Source organism: Oryx dammah, unplaced genomic scaffold, assembly GCF_014754425.2.
Source record: "Oryx dammah isolate SB20612 unplaced genomic scaffold, SCBI_Odam_1.1 HiC_scaffold_4, whole genome shotgun sequence".
Taxonomy (NCBI): domain Eukaryota; kingdom Metazoa; phylum Chordata; class Mammalia; order Artiodactyla; family Bovidae; genus Oryx; species Oryx dammah.
The window spans coordinates 70,221,536-70,244,965 of NW_024070188.1; the positions used below are offsets into that span (position 1 = coordinate 70,221,536).

Below are 23,430 nucleotides of genomic sequence, written 5' to 3' on the forward strand. Positions count from 1 at the left end.
TTAGCAGGAGGCTGCAATGTGTCCTTTCAAAGAGGAAAGGAAATTCATGTATGGGTAGAATGAAAATGCCCCAGCTGACTGATACATTCCCTAGACCACCCCATCCTCCAGATGAGAAGAACCACTGTGCTAATAGGCATGACTTATTAAATCAGTTCAGGTCACAGACTGGGCAAAGAAGACAGAATAAAGACATACAGTGAAGTCTGAATAAAAGCTTTTCCTCCAGCATTTTTCCATTACCATTTGGTCTCTGACAAAAAGCTGTCAGTTACCAGAGCCTGTATGGTGAGCACTCCACGTGGCAGAAATGCTGATAAAAGTACCTAAGTAGAGTTTACTTAGATCTACATCACATAAAAACTACCATCTTCTTCAAATATATATGAACTTTTCATACAGAACAATGATTCTGAGTACCAAATAATTTCTAAGGATTATACAGCTCATGCATAAGAGAAAGCAAATGCAAAGCGTCCAAAGGCAAACTTTTGGTGAATGTCAATACTGTGGGTTAAACTACATGTAAACTATTAAATTTCCTATGAACAGTTTCCTCCAGTCTCTTCCCCAGCCCTCAAGTGATTCTGCAGAAATTCTCACTTTTACAGCAGGACATTCGACCATCTGAGCTTCATCAAGGCAGATCCTCCACCACTCCACAGCTACAAGAGGACTGGGAATAGCCATGTAGCGTTTCTGGTTCCTTAAGCGACGCCCATCCTCACTGTTGCTGTGTGGGATGTCTACATAGTTTAGTTCTGAACGGAGGACATCGTAAGTAATGATGACTATATCCTGTTCTGCCAGAAAATGAGGCTGTAAAAAACCATCCTTCTTCACTCCTTGATATACCTAGGATATAATCACAGACATTCATTTATACCCTTACTGAGCACTTTCTATTTGTTTATAACCAAACATCCTATAAGATACATCCCAGACCTATTTAGAGAAAGATGAATTTTACTGTGGAAGACTAAAAACATAAGCAATGTGAAAGGAACTGGAATAGAAGTAAATGCGAAAGCTTCACAGTGGAGACCAATTTTATGGCTAAGAAGGTAAATTCAGAGAGGAATTCAAATTTGCAGTAGATCTTGAAGTACATTCAAGAGTTTTCATGGGTGGAAGAAAGGGGAAAAGGTAGGTGGGTAGAATGGAATCAATAGTTTGTGCAAAAGCACAATGGTATGAGAAAGTAGAACAATAAAAGCTATTATTTACTGAATGCCTTTTATGTTTTAGCACTGCAAAGTTTTATCTCCCACCTTTAACAACAACTCTGTCAGTTGTTATTATTCCTATGTCACACATAGAAAACACGAAGTGACTTACTCAAAACTAGTGGAGTCAAGATACAAATCAAGGTTTGCCTCCTCTACAGAACAGAGCGCCTCAGTGGCAAAGTTGGTACTTTATAAACTACTGTATTATACATGCCTATCATAGTGGCCGAAATATAGAAAATCTCCAGTAACATTTGTGTGGAAAGAAGAAAAGAAGAACACAAAGGGTAAAAAATACTAACAGTAGTAAACAATAACAATAAATGAACACTCACTATGTGCCAGCACTTTATCAAATCATTTAATCTTCACAAAAAGTGTGTGGGGGTACAATTTTTAGAACTTAGCACAATTTCTGGCACACAATAGGTATTCACTTGTTGAATGAGTACATTCTTATTTTACAGAAGGGGTAACTGAGGCTTCAGAGGAAGATTCTGGAGCTAAAAGATGTAGGATCATACAAACAGATAACTATTAAACAATGCTGCCTTTGAACTGCATTTCTTTCTGAATACAAAGATGTTTTCCTTTATATGATTAAGGACTTTTTCAAAAACTTTCATAACTTTCCACTCACAGTGCTTTAACTTCTGATGTCAGAAAAGAATGAACAGTCTACTGTACTTTTTCTTATTCTCAATTTCCTCTTTGAGTTCTGACTTAATATTATTATCTCATTAAGTTAACTTTGGGGATAAAAACAAGGTGACAAAGATTATAAAAATTATCATAAGCAAACACTTACATTTTCCTATCCCTCTAAAGAGTCCAAACTGTCTTACCAAGACTCGAAGAGATGATGACCTCACATGCCTGTTGATTTCATCCACCCACTGATGACAGATGGAACTGGGGGAGATGATCAGAGTTGCTCTTGTAGATACTGGCTCCATTGCAACAAGGCAGTGGGGGCAGTAGAAAGGTTTAATCTTCAGATTCTTCTCTTCATAATTCACACATTTTGCATGTTGCCACAAGTGGCATTTCAGGCACTGAACACGAGGCTTACAGTCTACCTGGTCAAATTCACCACATATGCACTCAAAGCGATAAGTGGAAGAATTATAGGGACCCATGATATTAGAATGTGGCATGTCATCACCAACAGGATTTAGAGATTCATTTTGGTCCTTTGCTGAATGTTCTTGATTGACTCCAAAGACACATGTACTTTCAGATGTAGTAACATCAGTAATTTCAGAGTTACCAGTAGGTGGATAGTGATCTTGTGGGTTGAGACTGATGTTCAGCTGGCTTTTTTCCCTTTTTGTGGACGGAACAGGTTTCTTCCTCCATTTACTACGATTTCTCCTGGGCTTGTAGTAATAATAGTAAGGATCATCATCATCATCAGAGGTGTTTGATGGCAAATATTCAGAGTCTGTGTCCTTGTTTCCTGATTTTCTGGATTCTTTCTGAGTTTTCCTTGGACTCCCCACTGCCTATGAAAAACATTATTTATTTAATTTATTTCAATGGAGTGACATAGCTAAAATTAAACACCCAACTTCATGTGCTTTACATAAAAATCTTGTAGTCAGTCTTTGTTACTCTTTCCCTGAGGAGAATCACTCCTGATCAGTGATTTTCAAATTGCTCTATGAACTCCTCTCCCTGTAGGCCCAAAAGGAAAAGAAAACTCTGTTGTTTAATTAATATTTGGAAGGAATAAAACTTAGAAATAAAGGAAGCTACTAATTTTGCTATCAACGTCTTATAATTTATGGTCTGTCTAAATCAATAAAAGACTGGTAGTTTATAATACAAACTAGGGCAATTATGGGCTTCCCTGGTGGCTCAGCGGTAAAGAATCTACCGGTAGTGCAGGAGATATGGGGTTGAATCCCCGGGCTGTAAAGATCCCCTGGAGAAGGAAATGGCAACCCACTCCAGTATTCTAGCCTGGGAAATCCTATGGACACAGGGGCCTGTCCATGGGCTACAGTTCATGGGGTCACAAGAGTTGGACATGACTTAGTGACTAAACAACAACAGGGGAAATTATAAAAATATCAAGTATTAAAATATAGCTTTTAACTAAAGTAAAAATTAATCTACTAGTTACTGCAATAAACAAATAAATTCCTTCTTTCTCCTTTCTATTGGTGTACCCTCTTACAATTATTTATTGAATGCCAATTCTGTGCCAGGCAACATGTTAGATGCTGGGGATATAACTATGAGGTATATTTAGCTCCTGGTCTCAAAGGAGTCTGTAGGAAAAGAGAGAACAGTGAAAGGCAACCCACACCAGTATTCTTGCCTGGGGAACCCTATGGACAGAGAAGCCTGGTGGGCTACAATTCATGGTGTTGCAAAAGAGTAGGACACAACTGGGCATGACTCTTTAAAATGATGCTACAAGATTGCATAAGGGGGTTATACAACAGACAGGGGCTGTGCTGGGGAGGCAGATGCCAGCTGCACCTTCCTAGAGGTGATGTCACAGTCAAGGGCGAACACAGGAATGAATGACATTAACATGGAATGATTGGCATTAACTGAAGGAGATTTTCCTTTTTTGGTAGCAGAAGGATTATTAAAAGCACAGAAGTTCATTGCAGTCTTCTAACCCGGCTGGGGAGAAAATGCTGGAGACTCACTACTCTTGGAAGAGAACTTTTTGGTCTGCAATTTCTTTCACAGTAGCTAAGCTAGTAACTCCACATTTTGAATTGTTGTCATCAGTCTTTTCTTGATTTATATTCACAAATTTTTAACTATTTTCTTAAAAGCAAATTGTAGTATTGGCCCAGAAGAGAAGTTTTATAACAAAATGTAAATATTTTAAAAGGTGATGACAAGGGAAAATGAGAACATATATAAAAGATTCAAATCATATGTAAAGAGTTATGCAGATGTCATGTATTAACATTTTTAAAGTATGGAACATGCTTTTTGAGTGCTGACAATAGCATGAGGGTGAAGAAATCTTATTTTAACCTATATTATGCTTTACAAACTAATTGCATAATCCACTCAATTAATATTTATTTTTAGTTTCTACTCTGATGGAACTTTTATTCAGAAAGTAGAAAACAGAAGTCATAGCCATTAGTGCTTTTCTTAATGTTTCTTTTTTATCATCTGGCTCTAAGAGCTTTAGACAGGTGGGATCTGTCAACTTACTTTGTAAAGCATCACATGTTAACTACTTGATAAATGCTGTTACCTGCTTTCTCGTTTTATCATATATGTCCTCTTCTTTGTAATTCTTCCCCAGTGTAAAAGTACCAGAAAAACCATGGCCTTTGATCTGTTTCACAAGGCCTTCAAAAATTAAACATTTGAGCATCCGTTTCAGAAGACTCCTGTTCCGCTGAACATCATATCTATATATAGAACTGACATACTTGTAGATAGAAAGAATAGAAACTCCTTTTTTTCCATTCATTTCTTTAACAGCTGTCAGGATCATCACACGTGTAGCTAAATACAAAAGGATATGCTAACTCAGTCAAAACAATTAAAGTGAAAAGAAAATAAAACTCAGTTAATCTTAATGTGCATTAAGAACCAAGTAAAAAATAAAGATTTATTAAAGACATTCTGTCTGTATATCATCATTTTGAAGAATATGTAATGAGCTTATCTCAATTAAGAAGTAAATTACAGTAATGAAAATAATTTAAGAAGAATTACATTAATTTGCTAATCTATGAATTAAGCAACAAATTATCTGGATCAAGTCAAATCAAAGAATAAATCTTTAGTTTTGTTAAGATAATATGCCTTGTAACCAAACTTTTATGCAAAGTATAAACAACTGTAAAAACAATTATTTATAACAATTATAAAATATTGCTATTAAAGATTATAAGAATTAGAACAAATATCACTGCAAAAGGTGTTATCTTTAAGAGATTTCATACTTACGGGGGCACTGAACTTTTTCTTTTGGTTCAAATTCCATATTCTGGGTTTCTGTCTTTTTTACATTTCCGCCAGAATAATGTGATGGAATGAAATAATTTACCACTTCTCCCTGATATAAACAACGTTTAGCTGTTACACAGTGTTTTGCTTTCAGTATTCTGAGTTGCTTCACAAAATTAACCCTCCTTCTATTAAGGAGATACAAAAGAATTGTAACAAATTATGAAAGAAAGGGCTAAATAAGTTATTCACACATATAAACCTTATTTTTTATTTCAGAGTTAACAGCTAGCCATCATTTTAAAAAATTATGCATATTAAAGTGTGAAACTTCTGAAATTAATATGTTTTAAGGCTTGTTTAAAATTGTATTAACCCACTGAATTTGTAATAGCAATCAAAATAAGTTAAAATTAACACAGCTAATGAGAAAAAAACCCTCAAAAGGAAGTTACTGATAGTTAAAACTGTACACGTCAACTCATTTTTCTACAAAGGAAACAGACATTCCCTACTCTATCCCTTACTCAAATCTGAAAGGATAATTTTGCAAACTTTACCCTATCAAAAGATCATAAAACTGCTAAGGTTGCAAGCATGGTGGACCCTACAGGTAATTAAGGTTATGTCTTTAACTAGTGGCTTCTTTTCGGCAGGATTTAATGTGCTAATTGACGATTTCATTATCTGAAAATATAAGCTATAAACTATGAGTCTCAGTGAAGTTTTTTTTCTTATAAACTCTAAAATGTATATTTTTAAACACAACTATACATTTTAGAGGGTTTCCCTAGGGGCTCAGATGGTAAAGAAATCCACCTGCAATGCAGGAGACCCAGGTTCAATCCCTGGGTCGGGAAGATCCTCTGGAGAAGAGAATGGCTACCCACTCTACTATTCTTGCCTGGAGAATCCCATGGATAGAGAAGCCTGGGGGGCTACAATCCCTGAGCTTGCAAAGAGTTAGAAATGACTGAGCGACTAACACACATACATTTTAGAATGAAGACTTTATTTATTGAGAAGTTTTATTTGTTTCATTTGTTCATTTCATTGAGAAATCTGCTTACTAAGCTATTTACCCTTTAACAAAGTTCTAATTATTTGACCCCAAGATTTATATATCTGAGCTTTGCACAATTTTTGAAAAATAGCTCTCAAAAATATGTAGCAGTAATATGGAGATCAGAAGAAGTGACAAAACATTTGAGGAAGTAATCAAACTTTCCTAAGAGAATTTCTCTGCCAACTAGAAGGAAGTTTGATAAGTAACAGCATACCTATCCCCCTTCCTGCTTGGCCAATATCACTTTAAAAACTTCGCCAGGTCACAAATATCCCATTTTTTGTGCCTATGTGAAGTTAACAACTAATACAAATCATAAGCCGCAGAATAAACTGAAAGTGTTGACTTAAGTGCCAACCAAATGTTCAACATACGATGCTTTCTGGAGAACATATGCTCTGCTTTCCCAAGCCCTGTAGTACTCCTCCTACCTCAGGAAGAGTGAGAGCATCTTGTTTGACATCTTGTCGAGTATGTGTCAGAATCAGAGCCAAAACCTCCACTGTCTTTCCAAGACCCATCTCATCTGCTAAGATCCCACCAAGCAACTGTGGTCCAGCACTTGGGTACTCACGAATGATGCTAAAGGAAAATATAAGAAAAACACATCATAGGAATGCAAATATAAGTCATACTGTTCCTAAAGAGAACTGGGAGCAATGTACTAAAGTCTTAAGCTTTTTAAAACTCTACTTTCAGTTGCAACAATTATAGTCTCTAGATCATGAATAGAACAACTGTGAGAATAAAAAAACTGCCTGAGCTAACAACTTAAGTGTGCAGAAACAGAATGGGTACTATCATCATTTTTTTTTTCTCCCATAAATAAAGGGAAGCATGTCTACCTTCTGTAACCTTTATGAATCTGTGAATAAAAATGGCAATAACTACTGAGTCAATAATCATATTTAATGATTCCTAAAACTCTTTTATAATAAAATTAACAACTTTAATGAACTGACTCATAATAAGGTGATATTTTTACTTAAAAATATAATCTCTTTAAATATCAATAAATACACATCTTAAGTCTATCCTACTGCATTTATCTACCAAAAAATTACAAGTGCTATTAATTCCATGTCTATCCTATCTATAAAACTGTCTAATGAGACTTTAATTTAGTATGCCTTTTTGAGGTACTGCCAAGGCTGAAGACATATGCCATCAGTCTCATATAGGTTTTCATAATATTTGTTTTCAATATCAAGCACATAAGCAAAGTTTTGTCTTACCAGCCTGTGTATGGATTGTAGTAGAGTTTCACACCTTCAGATGTAACAATTTCTCGCCATAGAAAGTGTAAGGCATTTTCTAAAGAAAAATAAACCATTTTCTGTTTATTTTCTGTTCTGCCAGATAATCACATTAAAATAAAAGTAAGTCAACAGTCAGGATACCCTGGGAAGACACATACATGTGGGTAAAAGGCCAGGACCCCACTCTCATTCTTCAGATATTATTCTTTTGCCTCCTTTGTTTAGCATACAATTATTTTCCATAGAAGCAAGTGATAAGACAGAAAAACTAAAGCAAATTATACTTGCAATTATATTTTATTGGATACTTTATAATTTAACTTATTAATTATATTTTAATTATGCAAAGTATAGCAAAATGTACAAATTATACTAGTATAGAGGATTAACAGGAAAAGAAAACCAATACATATCAAGGCTTACCGAATAAATGAAAGCAACTTGTCTTTTATACATGCTTAAAGTAGTACCTTATATCGTTAAATAACTTCACAGATAAATGATACTGGGCTAATACATTAACATATCAGATCTAACCTTTCATATGGGTCTGAGTAGAGGAAAGGCTTAACTGAGGAAAAAAAAAAATCTAAAACTACAGCAATGAAGTACTGAGTCTGTGTCAACCAGCATCTTCCACTATCCCTTCCCAATATTTTAAGCTGTTTAAACCAACTGCTAAGTTGTAAGTATGTCTCTACTTCCAGAAACGGTTAGTCATTTTTTGTTACCTTTTTCAGTAAATAATAGATGAAGTAGGAATACAGACATACAGGTTTTTTTAAATGAAAAAAATTAAAAGATAGAAAGTTTTAATTTATGGGAACCACAGAGAACCGAAAAACCACTAAATGACGCATGTGATTTAATCAACAAAATCTAGCCTGGGGACAAAAAAAAATGAATTATTGATATATGCAGCATGGATGAACCTCAAAAACATTATGTTGAAAGAAGGCAACTCCCTCCGCCTGAGTGGACACATTTTATCACTGTCTGTTTAAAAAACAGACAAAACTAATTTATGATGACAGTGGTTGCCTCCTGAAGGGATTGAAGTCGGAAAACTGACTAGGCAATGATGGAAAGTGCTGGGTGATGGAAATATTTTATGTCAGCACTGTATGATACAAATATTAAAAGAAACAGATAAAATTAATTTTAATATTTTTGTCTAATTTAATCAAATACAATATTATCACTTCAATATGTAATCAATGTAAAGAGTAGTAGTGAGATATTTCACATTCTTTTCTTTTTGTACTATTGGAAATCACGTGTGTATTTTAAACTTACACCACATAATTTGGACAGTCACATTTCGAGTTTAAAGAGGCATGGGTGGCCAGTGTCTACTTTTGGGAAAGTCTGGTTCTATGTCTTAACTGAATTGCTAGTTACATAGATGCAGAGATTTATCCAAACTTATCAAACTGTGCCCTTAAGATCTATACATTTACTGTATATGTTAACATCTTAATCAAATTCCTTAGTTAAAAAAATTATTTTATTTTAGAGAAAAAAATAACCTGTAGGAAATTCTATAGAACTATAAAATTTCTTCAACAAATATAAGAAAAAAATAGAAGAGGAAATAAAACCTATGGACTAAAAGAAACTTAAGAGACACCAAGTAATTCCAATACTATATGGATGTTACTTGGTTTCAGATTTGAACAAACTAAAGAGAGAGAAATAGAAAGGGGGTTAGGAAGAAAGAGAGACAGTGATATTGAGACATTTTGGGATTTCAAAATTCATTATATATATATATATATATTTGCTTAAAAGAACCTGTATCTTTTAATGAAATAAACTGAAATATTAACAGATGAAATATGTGGGGTTATTGTTGCTATCTAGTCACTCAGTTGTGTCCGACTCTTTGCAACCCCGTGGACTGTACCACCAGGCTCCTATGTCCATGGGGTTTTCCAGGCAAAAATACTGGAGTAGGTTGCCATTTCCTTCTTCATGAGGCATTACTACTTCAAAATAGTTCAGAATATGGGAGAAGCAAGAGTAAGAAATAATATTGGCTATGAAGATATTTCCAAAATAAAAAGTTTAAAAAATTTTGTTGAATAAAAAAGTGGGAGAAATATGGAAGAGTTATTCATCACTAATTAAAATAAATCTATATAGGAAAAAGGAGAAATGGTTAGCACTTCACTTCCTAGAGTCATGTAAAAATCTCATCTAGTGCCCAACCCTTTAAAGACAATGATAAAGCAGTGACACAGATGATTCCCATAAATCGACTACTTTTATAAAAACACTTACTAGATGACATTTCATCTTATTATTTATTTTGTGGAGTAAAAAATATAAGTATAACTAGGAAACGCAGATTAATCACACGTTAGTCCCCCACTTTTATAAACGTGCTTTCTGTCCCTAACATTCATGATTAAATTGTGCAGTTTCTTTCACATATTAGCACAATTCCCATCTGATCAGGTTACAAAAGCAATTCTTAGTTTGGAAAGGCATGTAAAAAAAATTTCTTGGTTTTTAAAAATTCCATCAAGGCAGCCTTTACTCTGGTTGGAAAAATCAGTTCAAACTTTTACGGATGAGGGAACTCATAAATGAATTTCTCTAGGTGTCAATTTTGAAGGATGTCTTAGAAAATAATTTTGTTCACAGTAACACACCCATTCTATCCCATGCTTTCATATAATTTGTTTACTGACCGATTTCCTCCACCCTAACTCTCTCATCTAATTCCTCTGATCAATTTGCCTTTCTTTAAGTATCTTATACTTGCCACTAGCAGGGGTGCTTTTGAAATGCTCCTGTTGTAGCATCCAGTTGACAGCCTCTCTTTGGTACGGTCTCAACACAGGAATCAGTGCAGGATGCTGGACATCCACTTGGATGGACCGAGTTTCTTGCTGATGTGTCTGCTTCACAAAGTGATAGAGTTCATCAATGTCTTGTCCCTCTGGCTCACTATCGGAACCTTCCTCATCCTCTTCCAACACATCTGTATATCCAAGAACAAGTGTACTCAGAACAACAAGATCTACATTTATAATTATAAGCAATTCTTATTCCCAGAACATACCATATACTCTCCCGACTCTGGGGCTTTGCTTAGTGTGCCTTTTGACTGACCAAAAATCTATGCTTCCATCCTTCAAGAAAATGTAATTGATACTTTTTTCATGACATTATGTTTTCCCTGATCAGAATACTCTCCTCTGTATTATGCAACACTCTTATACACTGGATATAACAATACATTGCAGTCTTTCTCGTAGTATAATCGTTTGTGCGCATTCACCCCTTCCCCACTGAACTGTAACGCTCTTTGAGAGCAAAGGCTGTCTTTTGTTTTTATAGCCCCTCAGAGCAGCCAGCATGTGCTATGCCCATCGCAGATGTTTAATAAGCCTCTGAGGAACTGAATATGAATATCTATTGCAGTTTGTAGAAGAGTAATTTATTTTACTTTTATAACATTAAAAAAATCCACAGGCAGACAATTTTCCTACATCTAATAAGACAAAGTTTCCCATTCTATTTCTTATGCTAAAAAAGGATAGGTATTTGGTAACAGCAGCAGCAGCCAATTAGGAGACTAAGGGCTTATGCCACCAATACAAATTCGTAAGAATTTCAGATTCATTTGTTGGGCACAATTGCCCTATGGAAAAAGATTCATGCCTGCTGCTGCTGCTGCGTCACTTCAGTTGTGTCCGACTCTGTGCAACCCCATAGACGGCAGCCCACCAGGCTTCTCTGTCCCTGGGATTCTCCAGGCAAGAACACTGGAGTGGGTTGCCATTTCCTTCTCCAATGCATGAAAGTGAAAAGTGAAAGTGAAGTCGCTTAGTCATGTCCATGCCTACGATGCGGGAAAAAAAAAACCCCTCAAACTCTTGAAAAATTTGCAAGGCCCCTGTTGCCAATGATTTATTACTGAATGGTTTCAAACAGGCTTACACACATTTGTAGGACATACCTCACAAGCCTTAAAATAGAGACTGTACCACAAAATACAAAATTAACTTTTTTCAATAAAAATTATATCCTTTAAAGATTTTCAAAAGTTTAAAATAAATGTGTAGTTACATGCTTGGCTATTTCTGTTAGTGTAGGTGCATATTATTAGTAATTAAATTTGAAGTTTTCCTTTGAAAAGTTCCAATTTTATTATTTTTAAAAGGCAGAATAATGGACTCTTATCATAACTCTGAAAAAGTTCTAGATGTACTTCAAAGCATTCCTTCCAATTCTGAAACCAGTGATTTTCCTTTTTTCATATCTTTAGCATGCAAATGATTTACTATTATTAGTATTATGAAGCTTCACAAAGAATGTACTGCAGAAAAACAACTTAATAACCAAGCTTAGAAACTGATTTCCCAGATATCCCAGTATAAAACTGTTCTGATTTGCACCAGAAATAAGGCTGACCCACCATGAGCAGGACTTGGAGAATCTGAGCCGTTTTTCCAGTCGTGCTGATGGGCTGCAGCAAGCCATCCACACTCTCCCTTGGGAACCAATGGCAGACAACTCTGAAACTGCAGTCCTGACCAAGGATGCAACTTCTTGCCAAGAAACAGTAGCAAAGTTAACTGGTCTTTATGGGAAGCAGGCTCTTGAGATTATTTGTCAGACTGCAAAGGAGAGGTGGAGTAAAGGCCGGCCAAGAATCTCTGGCCATGACAAAAAAAAAAAAAAAACACAGCAATAATGCAAAAATTCCAATCAGCTCAGATCCCTTTATATTCTGCCTAGCGATGCCATCAACATTTCTTGAGTACACACTATAAGCTAAGCATATTATTAAGCAAAAAAAAAAAAAAGACAAAAAGTATAGTAGTGGGGGCATTTAAGATAAGTATAACTTTGTCATATAGCAATTTTATGTTGGTTGTTCAATTTTATTATGGTTTTATTAGCTGTTTTTCTGGTTGTTATATACAGGATTTGGGAGAAATTCACAGCTCTTCAGTAGCAGCAATTTTAAAGTTTACTTTAAAAATTACCTGGAATAATAAAATTGTATAGCTTTTCCATCACTCTCTTCATGAGTTGATTGAACTTTTTCATTCTTGAACCTGCGTCACTCAGAAAATCTGGTTTTGCTAGGCCAGCTTCCAAAAGATAAATTCCAACCTATAAATAATTAATCAACATTAAAAAGTTTTGACTGTACTACACCTTTTTTATGACCATATAAGAAACATTTTTAACACCATCAGTTTTAAAGGTATTCAGAGTATTTACCCCACAAACTCTAAATATATACCTACCAAATCTCAGATATTTCCACTTTCAATAACAAATTTATTCTGCAAATGCAGTGCTTACTATGTATGATGTACCACTGAAGTAGCTAGAAAAAAATATTTCCCTAACTGGAGCCAGACCTGCGAGACTGTGATGAGGACGCCAGTTCTACCGACCAAGTCAGTGATTTCCCAGCTAGATGAGCATCAGAATAATCAGTGGCGCTGGTTAAAAATACAGATTCCCCAAGAAGATTCTTAAACGCAGATAGGTTTTACTAATCCTTATTACTAGATCAAACACTAAAATGTTCAGGAAAATAGGCCCTGATTAAAGCTGTACAGCTTGACTTTGGTGAAACAATGTAGTATAAAGCTTTCCAGTCAAAATACTTGAATTTTAATACTGGCATTGATATTTAAGAGCTAAAAGAATACAAAAAATGATTGATTTTAACCCAAATGTTGTCATTTGCAAAATGGAGAGACAACTATATGAGATAGCCCACTTAGTATAATTTTAAAAGTTCCTAATGGTAGATAATCAACAAACACAGTTTCCTTCATTTCCCTGTATTATGCTGGGCCTGATTCCATGATCACTGAGAGTCTCACATTCTTTCAGTAAAGAACAAAATTCAATAAGCATTACACTGGAATAAGTGGCAAAGAATACTTTTCATTATTATTTGTATTCTGCTCTGTGTTTGCTTAGAGAGGCCCTGGTATCGCAGCAGTAAGTGTTTAAATATTTATAAAAGTAGGGATTAGGGAAGACAGAAGAGATCAAGACTTGACGTGGGTGAGAAGTGGACAGAACACAGGCATACAAACCACAAATTCTTAAATCTGTTTTTAACTTGAGCCACAATTTATGGCACTCACAGTCACCAGAGAGGGGATGCTAGGTTGCAAAGTTTGACTGTACAGGGAAGAATTAATTCCAATCTAATGCTTCTAAAATTTCTCCTTTCCTCAGTCAATTCTGAAGCTATAAATAGGGCTATTGATATAACTGCTTTTTAGTGTGAGAAATGTATAACACACGTGTGATGTTTTCAACTGAACAAAAGTGAATTTAACATTTTAGAATTCCACGTATTGAATCAAGTATATTCAAGTATATTTCAAGTATTAGCATGAAGACATATTAACTTCTTTATAGTTCGAAGTACATTTACTTACATTACCTCCTCTGATTTTCAGCACAGTTGTATGAGGTAAAATGAATATTATTTACATTTCATATGGAAAGAAGCTGAAATTAGAGTCTTTAAAAGAGTCACAAAAAGTTACTTGGCTAGTGAATAGTAGAGCCTGAAATGAATCATAAATTTATTCAGCCATTTGCTGAAAATCTGTTTAGTATTTGGTATTCTATTGGGTTGTGAAGATTAAAAAAACTTCATAGTCGAGTGAGGGGGGGGAGGTCTAAAATGGAAGTACACCACAAGCGATCAAGGCAAAAATAAGCATGTGCATCAGGTATTATGGGGGAAGAGCATATAACACCAGCCATGGAGTTTAAGAAAAGATCTCCCCAGATGAAGTAAACCCCGAGCTGCACAATGAGGAATGACCAGGAGTTTTGAGGGATGAGGAAGCAACAATCCAGGCAGAAGTGTGAAAGTGAAAGCACAGATGCAGAAAGACATCAGGGTGTATGCAGGAAACAAATCAATTTGTAGTTTCTGGGACAGAATAAAAAGCAGAGTGATAAAGAGTTGAGAAGGAGACAGATAAAGCTGGAGGAGACAAAGGTCTATCAAAGGAGAGACTTATATGCCAGATTATAGTTAATTCTGTAGGCATAAGTAGACTAGAATGTGGTCCACTGGAGAAGGGGATGGCAAACCACTTCAGTATTCTTGCTTTGAGAACCCCATGAACAGTATGAAAAGGCAAAACGATAGGATATTGAAAGAGGAACTCCACAGGTCAGTAGGTGCCCAATATGCTACTGGAGATCAGTGGAGAAGTAACTCCAGAAAGAATGAAGGGATGGAGCCAAAGCAAAAACAATACCCAGTTGCGGATGTGACTAGTGATAGAAGAAAGGTCCGATGCTGTAAAGAGCAATATTGCATAGGAACTTGGAATATTAGGTCCATGAATCAAGGCAAATTGGAAGTGGTCAAACAGGAGATGGCAAGAGTGAACACTGACATTTTAGGAATCAGTGAACTAAAATGGACTGGAATGGGTGAATTTAACTCAGATGACCATTATATCTACTACTATGGGCAGGAATCCCTTAGAAGAAATGGAGTAGCCATCATGGTCAACAAGAATCCGAAATGCAGTACTTGGATGCAATCTCAAAAATGACAGAATGATCTCTGGTCGTTTCCAAGGCAAACCATTCAATATCACAGTAATCCAAACCTAGGCCCCAACCAGTAATGCTGAAGAAGCTGAAGTTGAATGGTTCTATGAAGACCTACAAGACCTTTTAGAACTAACACCCAAGAAAGATGTCCTTTTCATTACAGGGGACTGGAATGCAAAAGTAGGAGGTCAAGAAACACCTGGAGTAGCAGGCAAATTTGGCCTTGGAATACGGAATGAAGCAGGGCAAAGGCTAATAAGAGTTTTGTCAAGAGAAAGCACTGGTCATAGCAAACACCCTCTTCCAACAACACAAGACTCTACACATGGACATCACCAGATGGTCAATATTGAAAACAGATTGATTATATTCTTTGCAGCCAAAGATGGAGAAGCTCTATACAATCAGCAAAAACAAGACCGGAAGCTGACTGTGGCTCAGATCATGAACTCCTTATTGCCAAATTCAGACTTTAATTGAAGAAAGTGGGCAAAACCACTAGACCATTCAGGCATGACCTAAATCAAATCCCTTATGATTATACAGTGGAAGTGAGAAATAGCTTTAAGGGACTAGATCTGATAGGTAGAGTGCCTGATGAACTATGGACGGAGGTTCATGACATTGTACAGGAGACAGGGATCAAGACCATCCTCATGGAAAAGAAATGCACAATAGCAAAATGGCTGTCGGGGGAGGCCTTACAAATAGCTGTGGAAAGAAGAGAAGCGAAAAAGCAAAGGAGAAAAGGAAATATATATGCATCTGAATGTAGAGTTCCAAAGAACAGCAAGGAGAGATAAGAAAGCCTTCCTCAGCAATCAATGCAAAGAAATAGAGGAAAACAACAGAATGGGAAAGACCAGAGATCTCTTCAAGAAAATGAGAGATACCAAGGGAACACTTCATGCAAAAATGGGCTCGATAAAGGACAGAAATGGTATGGACCTAAGAGAAGCAGAAGACATTAAGGAGAGGTGGCAAGAATACAGAGAACTGTACAAAAAAGATCTTCACGACCCAGATAATCACAATGGTGTAATCACTCAACTAGAGCCAGACATCCTGGAATATGAAGTCAAGTGGGCCTTAGAAAGCATCACTACAAATAAAGCGAGTGGAGGTGATGGAATTCCAGTTGAGCTGTTTCAAATCCTGAATGATGCTGTGAAAGTGCTGCACTCAATATGCCAGCAAATTTGGAAAACTCAGCAGTGACCACAGGACTGGAAAAGGTTAGTTTTCATTCCAATTCCAAAGAAAGGCAATGCCAAACAATGCTCAAATTACTGCACAATTGAGCTCATCTCACACGCTAGTAAAGTAATGCTCAAAATTCTGTAAGCCAGGATTCAGGAGTACATGAACCGTGAACTTTCAGATGTTCAAGATGGTTTTAGAAAAGGCAGAAGAACTAGAGATCAAATTGCCAACATCTGCTGGATCATAGAAAAAGCAAGACAGTTCCAAAAAAAATATCTATTTCTGCTTTTGACTATACCAAAGCCTTTGACTGTGTGGATCACAACAAACTGTGGAAAATTCTGAAAGAGATGGGAATACCAGACCACCTGACCTGCCTCTTGAGAAACCTGTATGCAGGTCAGGAAGCAACAGTTAGAACTGGACATGGAACAACAGACTGGTTCCAAACAGGAAAAGGAGTACAACAAGGCTGTATATTGTCATCTGGCTTATTTAACTTCTATGCAGAGCACATCATGAGAAATGCTGTGCTGGAAGAAGCACAAGCTGGAATCAAGATTGCCAGGAGAAATATCAATCACCTCAGATATGCAGATGACACCACCCTATGGCAGAAAGTGAAGAGGAAATAAAAAGCCTCTTGTTGAAAGTGAAAGAGGAGAGTGAAAAAGCTGGCTTAAAGCTCAACTTTCAGAAAACGAAGATCATGGCATCTGGTTCTATCACCTCATGGGAAATAGATGGGGAAACAGAGGAAATGTTTCAGACTTTAATTTTTTGGGCTCCAAAATCACTGCAGATGGTGACTGCGCCATGAAATTAAAAGATGCTTACTCCTTGGAAGGAACGTTATGACCAACCTAGACAGCATATTGAAAAGCAGACATTACTTTGCCAACAAAGGATTTCCAGTGGTTATGTATGTAGGTGAGAGTTGGACTGTGAAAAAAGCTGAGCGCCGAAGAACTGATGCTTCTGAACTGTGGTGTTGGAGAAGACTCTTGAGAGTCCCTTGGACTGCAAGGAGATCCAACCAGTCCATTCTGAAGGAGATCAGCCCTGGGATTTCTTTGGAAGGACTGATGCTAAAGGTGTAACTCCAATACTTTGGCCACCTCATGCAAAGAGTGGACTCATTAGAAAAGACTCTGATGCTGGGAGGGATTTGGGGCAGGAGGAGAAGGGGACAACAGAGGATGAGATGGGTGGATGGCATCACCGACTTGATGGATATGAGTTTGAGTAAACCCCGGGAGTTGGTGATGGACAGGGAGGCCTGACGTGCTGCGATTCATCGGGTTGCGAAGAGCTGGACACAACTGAGTGACTGAACTGAACTGAACTGAAAATAGACTAGAATTGCATTTGCATTCATATAATACCAGCCCAGAGACAAAGGAGATGAAAGAAGTGAAAAGGCAATGACTAAAGGATTGCTACTGGAAGAGAAAGAGATAATGAACATCAAAAGGAGTCACAGAGTAGAGCTGGAAAGGGTGAATCAGGAAGATCCCAAAGAAGTACAGCCTGGAAATGACTGGCTATGATATATAAAAAATATATATTTTTATAGTTATTGAATGCCCCCAATGAAGTGTACTTTGACACTTAATTATGAAATGCTTATCGCTGGCTTTATAGTGCTTCCTTCTAAATTAATTTCAAAATGGGGTATCCAATGCAGAAGAACCTTAAAGGACACCACATAAATTGATACCTTGATAATGTTATTTTCTTCTGGTTTTTGGTAAAGTTTTATTCTTTTCTTCTTTTGCAGCCATCCCAAATCTTCTAACATTTCACTGCTGAAGGACGACTCCACTTGTATTCCCTTGTCACAGATACTGATTGGCTCTCTGAGTCCTCTTTCTTTTTTCTCTACATTTTCACATCCTGAATGAACATAGATCAGGAACTGATTGCTCAACTTGGGACTCATTAGTGTAAAACTCTTTTCAGAAAAATTCTGAATTAAACACTGTTCAGGAAGAAGCTGAAGAGTGAATTCTCCTAGAAATGCTTTCCAAGAATTATCAAAGTGATAGGGAGAAATTACAATATTCAGCTTTACAGACAAAGGAGAAAAAACACCACCAGTCTCTTCTTTATCAATTGATTTTGAGATGCTCACGGCTTTGGAACATCTCTTCTTTTCTCTATGAGCCACTTCTTCCTGTAGACTGCCATCTACGATGATGCGGTGAGCAGGAGAGGGGTCGAAACCTGGGCAGGACTGCTTGTCATCGGTTAAGGTGAAAGGTTCATTCCTTCTGTCCTCATGCATATTCCAGCAAAGCTGCTGTTGCTTTTCCTCATCTACCCTCACTGGGGGAGCACGTTTCCGTCGGCTGCTCATCCTCAAGTTCTCTTGGTAAATGTGAACCCTAGAAGATAAACACAACAGCAGACATTCCAAGAGAGGATTTTAGTATTAAAATATTCCCAGATGAGCAATTAAACATAGAATAATAATCCCACACATAACATGAAATCTTTAAAGAGATACATAAAGCAATGGATAATTGTTTTTAATAAGTCAAATACAGTTATGGAACATATTGACTATAATCTCTTGTATCACATAAATCCTAATGATCTTAACGGTCTTTTTAGAGAAATTTAACATAGACGAATTTTTGTTTAAAATAAATTCTAAAAATATGTATAATGATTTTTGAATGCATGATGGGTAAATCTCTCAAATATTCTAGAAATGCTTATTTGAAAACTTTTAGTAACACTTAAACTCATATAATTATTACAGGATTTAATTTTGCTTTATAATTCCAAAGGGTTCACTTGACTCTGACATAGCTTTAAAATCTCTAAAAATATATTCTTTCTCAAAAGAGGAATATGAAAATATGGAAATGTATTTCTTTTTATGAATTAGCTGATAAACAGAATAAGAGGACAGCTGGACAAGAAATAAGATGGTGACAGATAGCAATGAGTGGAAATAAGGCAGAGACAATAAAAGAAAATAATTTTAAAATATAGGAAAAAAAGAAAAGAAAGCTTTTTCAATTAAGTTGAAAGTAGCCTATATAAGGCAGGCACTAAACTATATATATATATTTAAAGTCACTTAGTCATGTCTGACTCTTTGTGACCCCATGGACTATACAGTCCATGGAATTCTCCAGGCAAGAATACTGGAGTGGGTAGCCTTTCCCTTTTCCCAAAAGAACAGCCAATTCCTATATGTAACACAGAACTCAGAGAAGTTAAATCATAAAGTCACAATGATGGTTGGTGCGTAATCCAATGTATTCCAAGCATGTAGCTGAAAAAAAAGAGAAAGGAATGTATAAATAAAATTTGGCTTCAAGTGCAGTTTAATATATATTCTCAGTAATCTCATTTTTTAAATAAAATCCAGCCAGGTACTGGATAAGTCCCCAGTAAGTATTCAACACCATCCCGTATTTGAGGAGAGGATATAAAAGTAGCGTAGATCAAACCATGGTATTTAATTCAGTACAAACATCAAGCTGCGTTTTGGTTTTGTGAAGACAAACTCAGCACACAGAGCAGTCTATACTCCTCTACCCCTGCTAACAACCCATTCTCAATTATTCTGCCCCCAATCTAGCCCTAAGATAAAACGATGGGACAGCTCAGCTGTCCAGACACTTGGAGGGCTTCGTAAAGAATGACACAGAAGGGATCAGAATGGAAAGCTAAGTGACAGCGTGAATGTATTAGCCCAAGAGATGACAGCATCACCAAGGGGGCGGCCATGTTTAGTGGTGGGGCAGGTAGTGGTGGGACCTGGTAGTGGAACCTAAAGTGGAGACTCTCAGCACAAGAAATGTTAAATGAAGTACTCAAGGTAGAGGAAAATGATATTAGATGGGAATTTGGACCTACACAAAGAAAAAAAGCATTATGAATGAAAAATATCTGTAAAAATATTAATATTCTTTTTTTTTGTTTTTACACTCCTTTAAAAGATAATTAACTTTAAACAAAGTTGTAAATTTCTTAGTCTTAAAACTGTCAAGTCTTCATAAAAAGAGAAAATAGCATAGAGATCTGATGAAAGATTTATATGTGAAATATATACATAACTCTTGCAAACCAATTTAAGAAAAACCTTATTTAAAAAATGGACAAAATTGCTGAATGGTCATTTCACGAAAGATGATCTCTAAGTGCCAAATAAACACATGAAAATATCCTTACCATTGTCAGTCATTTAGTGAAGTTGCTCAGTCGTGTCTGACTCTTTGCAACCCCATGGACTATAGCTTACCAGGCTCCCCCATCCATGGGATTTTCCAGGCAAGAGTACTGGAGTGGGTTGCCATTTCCTTCTCCAGGGCATCTTCCTAACCCAGGGGTCAAACCCCGGGTCTCCTGCGTTGTAGGCAGACGCCTTACCGTCTGAGCCATCAGGGAAGTCCCATGTCAGTCATTCAGGCATTGCAAATTCAACTCATAAACCACAATGAGAAACTACATATCTAGTAGAACAGTTAAAATGTTAAAGACACCGAATAACTAAAACTGAATTCTCAAACATTCCAATAGGAAAAGTTTGTCAACTTCTTACAAATTAAATATATACTTTCTGCACAGCCTATTAATCCCACTCACAGGTGTTTACCTAAGAGAAATAAAAAACACAGAATCATAAAAAACCTAAACTTGAATTTGTTAATACCAATTTTGTTAATAAATGCCTAAACCTGGAAACAACCCAAATGTTCATCACCTGATGATTGGATAAACAAACAGAATGCTCCTCATAATAAACTATTGATACATATAACACGGATGAATTTTTAACACATTATACTAAGTGAAGGAAGCCAGATGTCAAAGACTATATAGTGCCTGATTCCATTTATATGAAATTCTAGAGAAAGAAAGAATCTAGTGTTAGAAAGCAGATTATGGTTTCCAGGGGTCAGGAAGTGTTAAGAGGTGTGACTGACAGCAAAGAAGCAGAAGGGAAACGTTTGGGGTAACAGAAATGTTCCACAGGTGATCACATGATTTTATACATTTGTCAAAATTCATCAAATTGTATATATAAAATTGTTGTATTTTATTGTACGTAATTTATCTTAATAAAACTGATTTAAAAGGTAAAAACAAAGAGCAGGTATAGAAGTGAATTAAAAACTCTTAATAGCTTTATTCTAATAAACTTGAAATGTATTGATACAATGCATAATTTACTAACAAAATGTAATGAGTAAAGCTGGCCCAATAAATAGAAAAATCTGAATAGGACAATAACCATGAAACAAACAAGTAATATTATTTATCTACCTAAGATCTACCTCATTTCCTTGTTGACAGAACCTTTCTCTTACTGAGGAACATGTTAGCTTTGTGACTTAAAAGGAGAGTGGTTTCCTCAACAGCCCCAAAGAAGTTGTTTGTGTAGTCCCATAAGGATGCCGACAGCTGCATCTAACTTTAAGAGGTAGTATTTATGTTAAAAACAAAAAACAAAAAGATTTAAACTCAGCTCTTCATTCTCCCTAGCCACAGTTCAAGTGCTCAAAAGCTCTATGTGACCAGAAGCTACTGTAATGGACTGACAATAATTGAACATTTTCATAATTGCAAAATGTCTACCAAAAACTGCTGTTCTAAGTCAATCATGAGAATTCCATTCCCTTAGTCAGTGCTTGGTTTATGAATATGGAGGTGGCAGTCTACAATCAACCTCTGACTATAGTTAACTACTTTTCAAGCATCTTATCTCCCCTATTACCTTGGATAAGAGATCAGAAATGATATAGAAAGTCCCTAATAAACTAAGTGCTTGTCTGTGTTCAGTTTTCCTCAGAGCACATGTTGGAATACCGCAATCGAGTCAGTCTTCCACACCAGTTTATCAGTTAGCCACCATCATAAATATGGTGTATAACATATCACCCAAAGCTCTGCCTGGAGACAGCAATCATTTTTTTTCACAGATCTGCAGATTATCTTAGGATTGGCTGATATAGGCTAGGTTTCAGGAAAAGCCACTTGGCTCTCCTAAGTATAATCATCCTTTTCCTCGTACCAGCAATAAAACCCAAGAATGATATTATGACAGTGACTGAAGAGTAAGAGTCCAAATCCAATCACACAAGTACTTTTTGGCATTTGGTCAGGGTAAAAACACTAAGGTTCCATGGGCCAAAGCAAGTTCACAAAGATGGACTCAGTCAAGAGGTGGGGACATACGGGGAGGGAACTAGGCCAGTTACACAATCTAGCTCACTAACCACCATAATATTAGTAACATGGTGATGATGAAATCATTAACTCTAATGGCCCCCAAAGCAACTGGTTACAGAATCTCACATCTGGCAAAGCAATGTGGCTTATATGAGAGAATGTGAGTTTTGGGGTCCTAAATTCTAATTCTAGCTTTGGCACTTAGAAATTATCTAGCTTCTCTGTGTATGTACAAGAGCACAGCAACCGAAATTTAGCATATATTCAGTAAGTGGTAGTTGCTATTATCATCACCCTGAGAACACTATGAGCTACTTCACTTTCACTTTTCACTTTCATGCATTGGAGAAGGAAATGGCAACCCACTCCAGTGTTCTTGCCTGGAAAATCCCAGGGACAGGGGAGCCTCGTGGGCTGCCGTCTCTGGGGTCGCACAGAATTGGACACGACTGAAGCGACTTAGCAGCAGCAGAGAACACTATAAACTACACTTTACAATAACCAAACTTTAAAGTGGCAAGATGGGGAAATACAGATCAGTGTGTTTCAAATTTGACTGAACACTAGAACCACCTGGGGGAAATTTTCAAATTCCTGATGCCCTGGTACTAGCCCAGCCAATTAAATTATCATCTCTGGGGCAGGGCCCAGGCACTACCTCCATTATTTTTTTAGGTTCCCTTGGTGATTCTTCCCTGGTGGCTCAGACAGTAGAGTCTGCCTACAATGCAGGAGACTTGGGTTCAATCCCTGAGGTGGGAAGATCCCCTGGAGAAGGGGATGGCCACCCACTCCAGTATTCTTGCCTGGAGAATTCCATGGACAGAAGAGACCAGCAGGCTACAGTCCATGGGGTTACAAAGAGTTGGACACAGCTGAGTAACTAACACTTTCACTCTCACTTGGTGATTCTAGCATCCAGCCAAGTTTGAGAAACCTTGTTATGGATAGCTAGCTGCCTACAGAA

General features: G+C 36.7%; 1 protein-coding gene across 3 annotated transcripts in view; it reads right to left on the reverse strand.

Annotated features, from left to right (window-relative positions):
- The window catches only part of SHPRH (SNF2 histone linker PHD RING helicase), an 82,822-nt gene that overhangs the window by 56,234 nt on the left and 3,158 nt on the right, over positions 1–23,430 (reverse strand). For 2 of the 3 annotated variants that reach the window (XM_040238635.1, XM_040238636.1), the window contains exons 2-10: positions 17,992–18,658; positions 12,497–12,626; positions 10,264–10,482; positions 7,470–7,548; positions 6,666–6,816; positions 5,169–5,277; positions 4,465–4,721; positions 2,075–2,734; positions 604–855 (exon numbers count right to left, since the gene is read on the reverse strand). In XM_040238635.1, the coding sequence (XP_040094569.1) occupies positions 604–855; positions 2,075–2,734; positions 4,465–4,721; positions 5,169–5,277; positions 6,666–6,816; positions 7,470–7,548; positions 10,264–10,482; positions 12,497–12,626; positions 17,992–18,630 (2,496 nt within the window). In that variant the 5' untranslated portion in view covers positions 18,631–18,658. Of the gene's footprint in view, positions 1–603; positions 856–2,074; positions 2,735–4,464; positions 4,722–5,168; positions 5,278–6,665; positions 6,817–7,469; positions 7,549–10,263; positions 10,483–11,922; positions 12,109–12,496; positions 12,627–17,991; positions 18,659–23,430 lie in introns of those variants that run through there. The other variant, XM_040238637.1, reaches the window with a different exon arrangement.